General features: G+C 39.3%; 1 protein-coding gene across 2 annotated transcripts in view; it reads right to left on the bottom strand.

The window, feature by feature from the left end:
* Positions 1–839: 839 nt before the first annotated feature.
* LOC102306251 (glucocorticoid-induced transcript 1 protein) overlaps positions 840–14,494 on the bottom strand; it is a 28,560-nt gene continuing 14,905 nt past the window's right edge. Inside the window, exons 4-9 of one of the 2 annotated variants that reach the window (XM_005942848.3) lie at positions 13,267–13,356; positions 10,375–10,497; positions 8,344–8,478; positions 5,094–5,283; positions 3,848–3,968; positions 840–3,562 (exon numbers count right to left, since the gene is read on the bottom strand). In XM_005942848.3, coding sequence (XP_005942910.1) covers positions 3,214–3,562; positions 3,848–3,968; positions 5,094–5,283; positions 8,344–8,478; positions 10,375–10,497; positions 13,267–13,356 — 1,008 coding nt within the window. In that variant the 3' untranslated portion in view covers positions 840–3,213. Of the gene's footprint in view, positions 3,563–3,847; positions 3,969–5,093; positions 5,284–8,343; positions 8,479–10,374; positions 10,501–13,266; positions 13,357–14,494 lie in introns of both variants that reach the window. The other variant, XM_005942847.3, reaches the window with a different exon arrangement.

The following is a 14,494-nucleotide window of genomic DNA, read 5'->3' on the forward strand; positions in this document are numbered from 1 at the left end:
TAGCATTCATGCTTCATTTCCAGTTCTCATTACTGAAGATGTCAAACTACTGCGTGAGATGCACAAGAGGAAAGAAGGCAAATATGACAAAGATAACAGTTTGTTTACAGAGCAGTGGAACATGTTGACTGGAGGAATTTTAATGCAGTTAAACAGAATTATTTAAACAAACTGAAGCATAATTGCCTGGCATTGATCTATTCAGCAGTGCAAGAATTTAAACTAAACTCCTTTCTCACCACATCTGAAGGTGGAATTTCATCCATGTAATCCAAGTCGTTTCTTTGATCAGACACAAGCTTGACTTTTTTTGTAAGGACTGATGATTTGTTTGCAAAATACAGTATATGTGATCTCCTTTTAAGTATAATCCAGAAGTGTGTTGATTTAAAACACATCAGTCATTTATTACTGCATGTTGCATGCCTTCTTTTATGTTAAGCAGTAAACGTGATTCAGTGAACTACATGTTTATAGTGATGTGACATTTTTCCACGTTCCTGTATTTACTTAGTGGTTACTGGTTTTTACGGGCATTATACGCTGCGTGAGTGCATTATTAGAGCCAAAAAAAGAGGAAACTTTAAGAATCGTGTAAATACAGTCTTATTCTGACTTTAGTGACAATGCTGCATAAACTGACTACATATCTGAGTAAATGCCTTAATCAAATCACACGTTAACACAGAGTTATAACCCAGTGACATTTTTTTGTTGCTTTGTTTCATATTCATGCCATATTTATTATTCACTCATAACCAAATACAGCAATTGCCTTACCTTAAATCCTATTTGCATATAAAATCATGCTTATGAATACTAATTATAAGGTTTTTTTCCCCCCAGGTCATAGATAAACATAATGTATATCAATCCAAAGAGACTTTTTGGGGCTTTCTTTTTTCCTTTATTGAAAAACACACAAGATCTACATAAAAACGTGTAATACACAGAACTGAATCATCGTTGCCTAACACGGCAATCATTTCTGAACGGCACAGTGTGCTTGTGAATATAATCAGAATTAGTATGATTAAAAGTATTGGAGCTGCAAGCAGAGCAAAGCACTTCAACTGCATTTGTTGCTGAATGTGCTGCACATGTTCTTATTTGTGTTTGTGCGTGAGTGGCAAAACGGACCAAAGCCAAAGTCATGTTTTTTTTGTTTTTTTAAATTATGTTATGATAATACAAACTTTGCAAAGTAACATCAGGCCACATCTGGCTGCATCTGTATATTGAGATAAACTGTGTTACACTTTTTTTCGTCCTTAGTGTAGCTTTACTTCAAGCTAAAATCGAAATTGCACTCTTTTCTGATTGCTTTAACTTTACAAATTGGTCTAAAATAAAAATAGTGATTATCATTTTGTTTCCATTTTAATGATTAGCACTTACGTTTATGTAGTTGCTGAGCTCTTTATTAACACAAATGAAATGCAAATAACATCCTGCTTCTTTGTGCTCCAGTAACACTGTATGATAGCAATTGTTAAGAACGGGTAAACTAACAGTTAACCTTCAGGCAACAGATATTTACTGTTAGCAAACAATGAAATGAGACTTGATTTTGAAAGCCAGGTACAACTTTAGAGTACAGGTGATGTTCATAAATATAAATTGTGCTTTACTTTAAAGCATGTATGGAGAGGTAGTGGACCTTGGTGCTTCCTTTCTCACAACTTCTTTTCTTCTTTAATTTTTGGGGGCAGCTTTAAGCACCAAAAAACTACTTGTTTAGGTCCAAGAAAGAAAAAAAAATAAAATAAAATTGTGGCTTAGATGGAGCTCTATCTCACCATCTTTGTCACAAATGTGGCCAAACTAATGACAAACTGCTTTATTACTAATGACTACAAACATTTGTTATCATGTCCTTGTTTGTTAACAGTAAACTACTTACTAAAGCTTAGTTAACCATCAGTTTACCATTTATCCCAGTTTGTTAAGTTATTACTTTGTGTCCCAAAACACATGAAAGGCCTCTCATCGTAATATCCTTTGGTACATATTTATCAAAAGGGCTGAAACAAATGCCATAATTGTCAGCATCTTACTTTCGCAGGGTCTAGCTTATGTCACTCGTTCCTTTTGCATGAGTTCTCACAGTTGATCAATTCAACAGCGGTCTCTGGAATGTGTCATAGCACCTGAAATTCTAACCTGAACAGGTTAACGCGCAAAGCATCCGTCACAAGGTGTGACATCAATCAGTTGATTCAGTCTGTATTAGCCTCCCTCTCTCCAGAAACTAAAAAAATAATAATGAAACATTTCTGCAAAAGACTGGAATGTCTTTCTGAAGAACAAAGTCAAACACTGGGCAAAGGCAACATAATCCGAGAGAGTACATTCCACATGACCTGAGTTATTGTTCTTGGTAGTGTGGGGCAATAAAACGAGGAAACGGAGGAGCCGTGTGCTTTTTGATTGGTCAGTTAATTGCTGATTAAACAGCTGATGTTTGCATTTTAGCTTACCAAGTTTTATTAGTGATCAAACTAGGAATGCAGGTTTCAGTCTCGTCTGGTGAGCCTCTCAGGTGAAGCCTGCACTTAAGTGACTGCTGGTTTCATTTAAGACTGTGTGCTACGAATACATTCAAATAAGTAACAGGAGGGAAAAGGGGCAAAGTATTCTGACATCCGGGTATCTTAAAAATATGAAACATAAATGCACTTTGAAATGTTAGCTTGCTGAACACTGAACAGCTAATAAGCTTGTTAGATAATGTTAATACAATATGTTTTTCTTGACATCGCTGTGTTTTGTGAGACTTTTGGATTTTTTTTTTCCTTTTTTTTTAAATTTTAAACTGCTGACACTAAGTAACACAGTCATTCCAGCAGTCGTTTCTACTATTGTAGAAAATAAAAAGCAACGCTATTTCTGTTACGGGAAGTGTTATAGTACAGAGGAGGCTAGGCTACGTTAGTGATGGGTGAAGAGAGAGGCTCTGCCCAAGGTTAGCAATAATGCCCGAACCATCAGACTTAACTGACAGTGGGACTAACACTAGAATCAAGTAGAGATTCTTGTGCAGCAGGACGCTGGTACCATTATCCTCCTAAGTATTTCTAGACCTTGAGCACTCCCTGCTGGCTAACATTAGGATTATCGGAGTGCAATTTTTTTTCCTTTTCTTCTGTTAGACCATACCTGACTAGTTGCAATATTTTAGCTGTAGTTGGTTTGGTCGAGGATACCTGAGGACTAGCTGGTAAGGAGTACTTGTGCTGAGCTGTCTTTCCCCACATCTGCGTCGGGGCTCTGACTGACTGTGCTGTTGTCTGAGTTTACACCGCCACTCGAGTCGGTGCTTCTGTCTGTGGAGGACGAAAAGGTAGCTAGTGGTACCGTGGGCATACTCGGGGTGACCTGTGATCCAGAGCTGCTGTTGCCATGGAAACCAGGGTTGATGGACGTGCAAGAAGGAGAGACCGGGGAGAAAAGGGAGGAGCAGAAAAGTTTAACTGGGCAGAAGGCCGAGCCCCTGGGAATGAAGTTCACCTTGTTTTTGTCAGGGCACGAGAACAGAGGGAAGCCCTTTGACTTGCCAGACCTGAAGAGAACAGAAGTGGTACTCAGTTACTTGGCTTGATATCTTTTTATAAAACTGTATCTGATTAACTGCTAGTTACTGATCCTAGACAGCCATGTTGCTCTCATCCCTACCACCCACAATGCAGATAGGCTTGTCTTTCTTGTTTTAATTCAAGAAAGCATAAAAATAATGTAACTGAATTTCAAACAAATACAGTTTAATTGTGTAGCAGTAACTGCCAGATATAAGGCTATGAGGGTATGTCTAAAAACAAACCCAAGAGGAAGACCAATAAATACTCACACCAGCTCATCAAAGACTTTGACCTTCTCGCAGCCTTCTGGAGGTTCCCGTTTGAACATGTAGCTGTTGTTAGGTTTGGGCGATGTGGCAAACTTGGGGAGAGGAGAACTGCACAAATTGTCTGAAAATACAATAAAAACAATAAATAAATTTAAAAAAATGAAACCCGTTTTGTGCTTTTTCTTTTTGGAAAATGATAATGAGACAAATGCATGAAATGTACATTTTATATGTTGGCTGCAAATTTTGAGGAGCTGCCGGAAAAAGCGCAGTAGTGCGTCCTCAGCACAAAGCGTTTGTGGAATCATAGTTTCTTTATTTGTGATTTTTGTGGACACCAAAAGAGGATAAACTTAGTAAGCTTATCATGGAATTCTTTGGAAACAGACTCTAGAGGGGCAGATTAGAAACAAACAAGACTGATAAAGCACATCTTTCTTTTTCCAATGTTGTCTTCCTGCCTATCAAAAACAAAAAACAAACAACACACAACATACAACAAAACTCTGATTTTTAAATTTTGTTGCCGTCATTAAGAACTCATTTTAGAGGTGTGTAAAAGTTTAGTAAGGGCTCCTCCTTAGCAGTATCAAGAAACTTGAACCAGACTTCAGACCTGGTTAAGTGAACTGCGCCTGTTTCACATCTCTGATTTAAAAAAAGAAAAGAAAAACACTTCGCATCACATGCATGAAAGTGACGTCACTGGAGGCTTGTTTTGTTGACAGGCTGGTTCACCCACAGTCTCTAAAGGTGAGATACTGCAGGTCCTTCCTGCTGCAGGCAGACTAAGCAATTAACTCTCTGCTCTCAGTACAGTCTCTCAGCAGATTAAACACCAACATTGGTATCGTCACTCTTGTGCAATATTATGTACAACACACACACACACGCACGCACACACGCACGCACGCACGCACACACGCACGCACGCACGCACGCACGCACGCACGCACACCTTCTTCGGCTTATCAAATTTAGGCCTGCCGAGCGCTGGAGCCTATCCCAGCCTTCAACCCAGCCCTGCTCCTTTGTATAAGCCCAGCAAAATGACCTGGATCAGGCTAGTCATGTGCATAACGTTGACCAAACTATCAGAAACAGACTCCATGAGGGTGGCATAGAGTCTAGATATCCTTTACTCAGCATATTCATCAGATTTCACACATTTGCCTCAAACCACAAAGGTTTATATAAGCTTTGAATATTGCAAACATGCTACACCTGTTCACTAGTGAAGACACACCTTTGTCAATTTCCTCTGCATAACAGGGGCTCCCATCAGGTGAGTGCAGGTGATCAGAGCTGCAGGGACGGGGCGATGGGCTGGATTCACCACTCGAAGGAGCCTGTGTGTCTGTGTCACGTGTGTCCCCGCTGCTGCTGTAACGATGTGGAGGGAAGGGGGCACGGCGGCCATCTACCACATCCATTGTCTGCGAGGTCAGAATGCATAAGAGGTGGTGAGAAGCCAAGCGGTTACACACATGAATCCTAATATGAAGACAAACTCATAACCTCAATCTTTTCCCCAACACCCTCAAAACCATATGGAAACTGCTGAAGCCACCCAATGCACCCACCTGCTAACTCCCCGAATGAAATAATTCTAGGTGAAAAGTGCCAGCTAAAATGCCCTGAATCTAAAACTTAAAAAGGCCTCTGGTGTATTTGTCTGGGTGTTTAAAGGGCAATTGGAGAAGCAAACACCACAGCAGATGGTAGTACTTGACAGCAGATGAACAGTGTGATGTGCAGAGCGTTCTGCTTTGGCACAGCTGATTCAAAAGGGAGACCAGGAAAAAAAAAAAAAATGCTCTGTGCTCAGCAGGCTGTAAATCTGTGGTGTGTGTGTGAGACCTTCTAAGAGTAGAGCTTTACAGACCTGCCAAAGTTTACTAGCCTGCACCAGAGGAGATTTAAGGCCTCCTTTCCTATGAGCGATTTATTTCAGAGTGAGTGAGAATGTGTGTGTCTGGCTGCATGGTGCTGAAGTGACTTTACAAGCCTGTGCACGTGTAATGAATTTTAAGCATAGCCTAAAAGTTGTTTAAATCACAGGTATACAATAGTCGTGCATACAAATGGTGAAGTCTGCCTTTGCATTTGGTGCATTCCTTACATGGTCAACGTTTATTTATCTGGTTTAAGATTAAATTCTAGAGCTCATCTTTGCAATTATGACTTTTAAAACATGTTAAAATCGTATCTAAATATTGCGTTTACACAATGACTGCTTGTTATATGTAATCGAGCAGGGTTTGCATGATGCATAAAAAAAATGTACTCTATGCAAATTAATTCATTATAATGTAAACACAAAGGTTATTTTATGTTAAACAGTAACACTGAATATAAACTACATGAACAACACTGACTCACAATGACCCTTGTAAAAGTGTGATGCAAGTGTGTAGGAGTTGCAGTTGACAGGGCTGGTGTGACGTAGAGTCTCAGCACAGCTTATGTTTGATCATGAGCTGTTAAAACATCTCATGATCAACATCTCACAATTACATGCTGGTAAAGTCACCTGCACTCACTGATTAAAAGACATCTTCATTACTGTAGGACAAACAAACAGGTTTCAGTTGTAAGCCGTTTCTGTGATGATAAAGATAAGTTCTTCATACCACAACAGTATTTACTTGGCATGTTCATGGTGATTAATTTACTTGTGTCTTAAACTGGAGACAGAGAGACAACCCCCAAACAATCTGAGAACTCTCTAAAACAGATAAAAATGAGCTCAATTAAATGCTGTACATAAAAATATTGCATGTGTATTAAGAGTCATGTGAATCTGTTAATCACTTTTGTATCCTTAATGTCTCTGAAATATAGGGCACTAGACAACATACACACCTGCTGTCAGATTGAGTTATGGAGTCTGAATTTAATTTTTTAATAATTGAGCTGTTTTAATAAAAACTATGCTGTGCTTTTTATTATTTTCATGTAAAATGACGCCACAGAAGTGAACTTCGAGGTGACAGCTGATGTCAAATCTCTAATACAGTTTAGCTGACTTCTTTACACGACTACAAATCTCACCGAATGTGTATCAGAAGCAGAGCGAGTAGTTGGCATGGGGCCTTTTATTGTGAAAATTAACTAGATTCCTGTCCCCTCCAAATCGTCTGTGTGCAGCTTGATGCAGCTTCCATAAAAACTAAATCTAGCGCTATATTATCTCTGTGGAGCAAAGGAACACTTCTGGGACATTTCTAAAATACTATGGTGCGTCTGATGAAACTGCAAGCATTGTCCTGTGAGGGTGCAATAAGTGCCAGCACCCACATCTGAGCTGGAATCCAAAGCAGCCACACCAAGTGTATTTCCAGGGTTACCCACATAAACTTCGCTTTAGATATAATAAAGGCCACCGCAGTACACGAGTGCAATCGTCTCACTGGTAAACAATGCCATCATTTTGAAAGTTCATTTGCAATTGAACCACTAGACCCAACCCTTCCTGTCTTGTGTCTCCCCATCGGCAGGTAGACCAGGCTGCTGTGATATGATGACTATCAATATCAATAAACTGACTTTCTAGAAAGGTTGGATGGACTCCAGCTTTACCTTCCTGTTCTGCAGCTGTAAGCAGTACTCCTTGTTCTGCTCTTTGGCTAATTCATGTGCCACTACTTGGAGGCTGTAGAGCAGCGGTCCCCAACCTTTTTTGCGCCATGGACCAGTTTAATGTCTGACAATATTTTCATGGACCAGCTGTGTCGCAGATAAATACAACAAAATAAAACTGGACAAAACTGTGGTATTTTGTAAATAATATTATTATTATTATTATTATTATTATTATTATTATTATTATTATTATTATTATTATTATTATTATTATTATTACTACTACAATAATAATAAACACAAATTCACAGTGTAATTGTGTAACTTTATTAGCAGCGTCCTCCTGAAATGCACCAACAACATCGAGAGTAACATCCTCCTCTCTGCCCCTTATTGCTCTGGGCGCTATGGTAACCCGTAAATATTTCTTTCAAAATAAGACACAAATACAACACAGGAAAAGACCCAGGGAAACCAAGTTAACAATAAAAACCCTGAAAACCATAAATTTCACACCCGAGCCTCAACTCTTGCAGCCCGGTACCGGTCCGTGGCCCGGGGGTTGGGGACCACTGCTGTAGAGCAAAACAAGGACTACAGTCAGCAGCTGCGTTCCAGTATGGTTAGGTTAGAGCCTATGCGTGGGATGATGGAAAGGCAGGAGATTAGACTTTGTAAGTCACAAAGTTTACAATTTAAATATGTGCAAAGAAGCACCTTATAAACAGCCCAGCCCACTTTTTAGTCCACTGGAATGCTTCATTTTAAAGTCTGTATGGCATTAATCTGACATTTTATCCAGCTGTTGAATGATAAGATTTCACAGCATCTGCAGGTATGCAGTTCAACAAGCGCTCCAAATCATGTTGAAACATAGCTTGACCCATCACAGGTATGGGCACACACCCTACCTGTATCCCCTGCTCCAAGTCCTCTCTGATAAACACATTTTCTAGCTCATGGTTGATGCCCTCCACACTGCTCGGCACTCTGCATATGAGGGATTTTATCACAGGCATCGTGGTCGAAGTTGAAGTTGCCTTATACTGAAATGAGAAAAAAAAAAGACAAAAAAGGAGAAAACATGAACATTATGTACATGTCAAAAAGAAGAAGAAGAAAAAGAAAAAAAAGCTTTGTATACTAAAACACTTTACTTGTCACATATCAAACTGAATTTGTCTTGGAATTGTGGGTGTAGACATTCAGTTTGTAGTTTACATTTAAGCATATCATGGTTTATGGAAATGTTCCTACAGCAGTTGCAGTGCTGAGCATCTGTTAATGAATGAACTGCAGCCAGTGGAGAAAGGGACATGCCCAGACACAGTTCTCCTCTGCTGTCTCCCTTTTACTTTTGATACAACTGGTCACAGAGGAGATTCATTAACTAGTAGTGATGGGATTTCCGGCTCTTTTTAGAGAACCGGCTCTTTCGGCTCGGCCACTAAAAAGAGCCGGCTCTTTCGGCTCCGAACCGGCTCTTCAGGTTGTTTTGTTGCTTTAATTAATTTATTATTAACAACAATATAAAATTATGCACAAAAGGAATTACTAATGTAAAAAAAAAGTGGTTTTATTTATATATGTTTATATATAAATATATAGGTGGCCCCTAGAGACAAAGCACGTACAAACTCCAAAACACATTTCTAGCATTAACTGAACTTCCAAAACAGAGCTACCTAGATCACTTAAATTACACAATTGAAAGCATATGTGTATTGTTTGTGTATTTATACACAAGCACTCATATATATTCAAATAATTTTAAAAAAGTTCATTTACCTGTTACTACCACACACCAAATCCGGTGGTTGGTACTTGCTGGCTTGTGTAGCCACTAGGTAACAAAAGCTCAACACTGCCTAGCATCCTGGAGCACTTCTGTTGTCTTTTGTAGCTGTCGTCTTTGTCTCTAGGGCCACCGTAAATATACTTTTATTTATTCACTCCACATAAAATGTAATAAATAAATCATATAATCAAAAAACAACTATTCACATTTCAACTTTTAACTATTTAAATTTTCAGCTTTTTCCTTTTAAACAAATTTAAAGTGAAACAACACAAAACACTGCAAATCACAACACAATTAAATATAAATTAAAATATGAAAACAAAAAGAAGATGCACATTCTCTGTCATATGGGCCTGCATGAATAAACTTTCTGAATCCTTTATCATCTGCAACTGAAAATAGTTGTGGATGATTACTATACCTTTCTAATGTGACGTTGTTGTCCCTGGCTCTCTCTCTCTCCCTCCGCTCTGTTCCTGTGCTACTGTGTAACTACCGCCCCTCCCCCCTCTTCCCAGCACAAAGCACAAGGCTCGCGTGCGAGTAAGGGGAAAAAAGTGCGAGAGAGAGGGTGAGAGAAAGAAAAAAAAAAAAAAAAACCCACGCTCGCGATAAGGAGCCGGCTCGCGTCGTTCACGTCAAAGATCCGGCTCTAAGAGCCATTTCGTTCACGACCGACACATCACTAATAACTAGGCCTCCTCAGTAAGAGTCAGAGCAACATTGATCATAAAGGTATCATTAAGATGAAACATTGCCTTCACAAAGTCTAAATCTTTCTCAAATCATTTTAATCAATACCTACTCCCTAAAACAGCTCGCCTGGACCCAAAATTGTAACTTCATAATGGTCATTTTATACATTACTTTAAGTTGACATACAACCAAGTTAATCATTTAATCCTGTTAACCGACTAATGTAGAAAACAACCTTGCTCTTTTTCCTATCTTTGACAGTTGAAATTCAGGTTGGTCTGCCTTATTTGTGTGTTTTTTTTCCCTCAGCTGCTAAGCTGCCTTATCATATCGCTGCTGTCAGCCTAAAACCCTGCATCACATGTGTGGGGTTAGTTAATGTTTTCACCTGAAAACAACAACAACCCACATAGTCAAAGCACGAGTACTGACAAGCGTAGCTCACCTGTGGCTGGCATGCAGTGCCATGCTGCGCCTGCTGTGGGAGCTGCAGCGAGCTCTGCTCCCTGTCCTTGCTCTGCCGGTTGACCTGTTTGCCACGCTGCAGCTGTAGCCTCAGTTTAGCAATCTGCTGGGGGGAAAAAAAAAAAAAGCACAAGCACTTCAGTGAACGACGGCTCACAATGGGAGCCGTGAAGGCATGCGAACATATGAGTTAACCATTCCCATGAGTGAACTGAATGAGGTCAGGAGGTGAAAAGCACATTTCCTCTGATGTACTTCACTGTCAGCAGAGAGATAATACTGTGATTAATTTAAGTTATTCCGCAACTGTGAGAACACAATCTTTGCCAAAATACAGCAAAACCATCTTTGACGCCAACTGATTTCAAGATGTTTGGGAGGAGTTATATTCACTGAAATATGTGCAGTGTACGGCCATAACAAGTAGAGATATCAGTGATTAGGTGACTACTCAAAGGTTTCTTCTAACACAGGCTTTATACATTTCTCAGTAAGACGAATTCAAAACAAAGGGTGTAGACACTAAAGTCACGGGACTGTGGTATAGTTCTCTTTTTGCTAATATTAGAGTTTTAATTTTGGTGTTTACACTTACATGATTGTGTTTACACTTCAAGATCATAAAAGTGGTACAGTTTGTGAAGATTGCCTTGCTTACTTTTGATTTGTCTGTGACAATCTCAAAAACTATTTAAAAAAAAAAACAAAACAAAACAAAAAAAAAAAAAACCCTTGATCTTCAATCCCAAAGGGAACCATTCATGGTCCTAACTTTTGGGCTGGGCTCCAAAAAACTCAGATGCTATACAGCCTGAACTGCTGATACTACCACTGCTAACATTAGCCACACTCAGCAAACTGATCTGGCATTGTGTGTGCGCAACGTTACACCACAACACTTTAACAATGCCATTTAGTTGTCAAAGAATGTGATTAACAGTTTAAATGTCTCTTCAATATACAGAAAATATTTGAACGGTGGTTTTAAAACTGCTCTTTAACAGACAGACAATTTCTGCACAGACATTGTTTACTCTTGTCTATTAAAGCGTGCTTAATTTTACTATTTTCTAACTTCAGTGGATTTAGTCTGACGTTATTCCTGCCAGCCAAGTCAGTCTTCATGAGTTGTACGGTTGCAGATCAGTATACTGCATAACACCAGGCTTGCAAGTCTGATAATGAGACAAATTTAGTCAATGGGTGTTTCTACATCTGGTCCAGCATCAGCCTAAAAACAGGATACCCATTGTGAGATGCAGTTGTGCTATGCAGACAAAGGTGTGGTCTTCAGTGCTGATCTTGTCATCCTGGCAACACAGTCAACAAAGAAACTTGCTCTTCGCATAGATGTCCTCCCACATATGTAATCGCAGAGGTTAGAGCACTGGAAAGCAGTTCTCTACATTCACTTAGTGACTGTAGCACATGATAATGACAAGTCCAGACGATCCTGATGTAATCTCAGTGGATGTGAAAGAGGGTTTTCCTGGCTGTGCTATCCCATTGACTGTACAGGCCAAGGCAAAGGGATTGTTTGTAAAAAGACAAGGACTAAACTTATCTTGTGGCTCTGGCTTCACTCTGAAGAAACAACAAAATCTGCAAAGATGGATCAGATTACAGAATTTGCCATCAGATAGAAATGCTGTAAGCTCATAGCAGAGAAAAGATTTTTTATCAAACTCTTGTGGCACTTATGAAAGTTTCTTTATCCCTTTTCTTTTATACCTGTTAACAGTGCAACACGAATACCAGTTGTTGACAGTAAATAACTGTCAAATTAGAAGTGTGAACATTCAGACTTCTGAAATAAACCACAGTCTTGTTCTTGTTAGATCACATGCTATGAAGAAAAAAGTAAAGCCTGTTATTTAATAGGACATCTCAGTACTGACCAATGAAGCACAGTAGTAGTGTGGTGTGGAATTACAAAACACATGTCTGAGCTTTATGAAAGTTGGAATGACACCAACCTCATCCTTTCAAACTGTGGACAACTTCTTCGGTCAACACATCTGTGTGCCATTAATATTTTGGAACTACTTTTGGACTGGAAACAGAAACTATGAGTGTCCATTATGCTCATATTTTCTGTTATGCTCAACAGAAAATATGTTCTGCTCAATATAACATCTTCAGTGCCTCAGTTACCCCGACTTAAGTTGTACATACCCAAAATGAAACTATATGGGTGTTTCACCCTTGAGAGGAGCTCCTGCACCATCTCTCAAAAACAAGAGGCCATAATGAGATGCAAAGGACACAGCTGAGTGAGGAACAGGGGGAGAAAGAGGATAAATTTAGACTGTGGTCTGAAGAGCTGGAGACCTTATAATGCCGTGTGGTCGCTTGGTTGGCCACCATGCCTGGCAGACAGAAAGGAGTGGAAACCAACCTTAAGGAGGATAATATTTAGTCTGACCACAGACCCTGACAAATAAAACACTTGAAAATGATATGAGCCTCAAAAACGACAAAAACATTCTTTCCTCTTGCTGAGTTAATGTATTCAGCTAGCCTGGGTGGATAGGACATTTTCTGTGGTATGAATTAAGGTTAAAATGGACCCATTACGCTCATTTCCAGCTTTATATTCTTATTTTTGGACTCTAGTGTAGCTTTGCGTGACTCACATTTTAAGCTAGTGGTCATTTAGCTTATACTAGGTCTTGGTGCAGCCCCTGGGATGATCCACTATCCGAAACAAACAATTTAAAGTTTCCTAAACCCTCCTTTTAAGAAAACTCTTCTGATTGGTTGTCCCTTGCAAACACAATCTGAACGATCTGAACAGATAAAATAGTGGATGCTCATAACAAACACTTGAGAACCTGACAGTAAGAAAGAAAAACACGACAGGCAAAACTACCTCTTTGAGATGGTCTGCGCTGCCCCAGGAGGCTGACCGCTGGTGGGGACTTCCCTGATCTGCTCCATCATCGATCCAGAGACCCGGAGTCTGAAACACAGATATATACATGCTGACACAAACTCAAACGTTACATAACTCCTCATTTCCCCAAAACATAAATACATTTGCTAGTGATATGCATTTCAAATGTACCGTGACCTCCTGATAGCATGTCTTATATTACACAGGCACGGAAAGTCCAATGTTGTGTGCAGCTGTACTGCAAAAGAGCATGGGTATGTGCAGAGGGTATCCATCCATACGAGAAAGTTTTATTTAAGACAAAAATGTGCTTCTTCTCAATAATCTCAATTATCTAATTTGAAACACCTTTGACACAGGTTTGATATGTAAGCATTTCCAGGCACTGGCTTTAACTACAAGATTGTTGACCTTAACACATATATAAACAGATTCTTTTTTTCCCCCCCCATTTATCCAATTCCAGGTCATGAAACATCTGGCATAGGCTCCAGACCTCACAAGACCCTGAACAGGAGAATAGGAAGATGCAGGTTTAAAGCCAAATGGATTGAGCAGAGGCTAAAGAGTGGGCTGGCTAGCAAGGCAAGGCCTTGATCTTAAATTAACATCTTCAGGGTTTCAAACAATGTACTATAACTGTTTAAGTACTGAATATTGTTGTAGTTGTATGCACCAAATAAATTCTTGATATAACGACCTGCAGACCATCTGATTATGTGTCAGTGGGCGAAATATGCAGCTGAATGGTGAGATTAACCAAACAATAGATTGTTATTTATATTACTTAAATGTACATTAAACTGCTACAAATGATATACGTGCACAAAGACATCCACATATACAGAATAAATACTTTCACCAAACTGTACACACACACACACACACACACACACACACACACACACACACACGAGAGGTAAGGAAATACAAGCTCACACGAAGAGCTCTCTTAAAACCTCACCAAACACAATGATTAGGTAATAAATCCCCTCATTGTGAAGTCAGTCAGGATATTCGCAACAACAAAATAAATAAATAAATAACTTTTAAAAAAGTCAAATGTTTAGATAAGCAGTTGAGAAAGATGCTTGCTAAAAGCAGTAATGATTGCCGTGTGTTTAAAATTAAAGTTGAAAATCTGGAATCAATGAAAGTCAGCAAAACAGTCATGAGATATCATCCCTGAGGAAACTGTTACATT

The sequence above is a fragment of the Haplochromis burtoni genome, unplaced genomic scaffold (assembly GCF_018398535.1).
Source record: "Haplochromis burtoni strain Fernald_Lab_line unplaced genomic scaffold, NCSU_Asbu1 Contig_351, whole genome shotgun sequence".
Classification (NCBI taxonomy): domain Eukaryota; kingdom Metazoa; phylum Chordata; class Actinopteri; order Cichliformes; family Cichlidae; genus Haplochromis; species Haplochromis burtoni.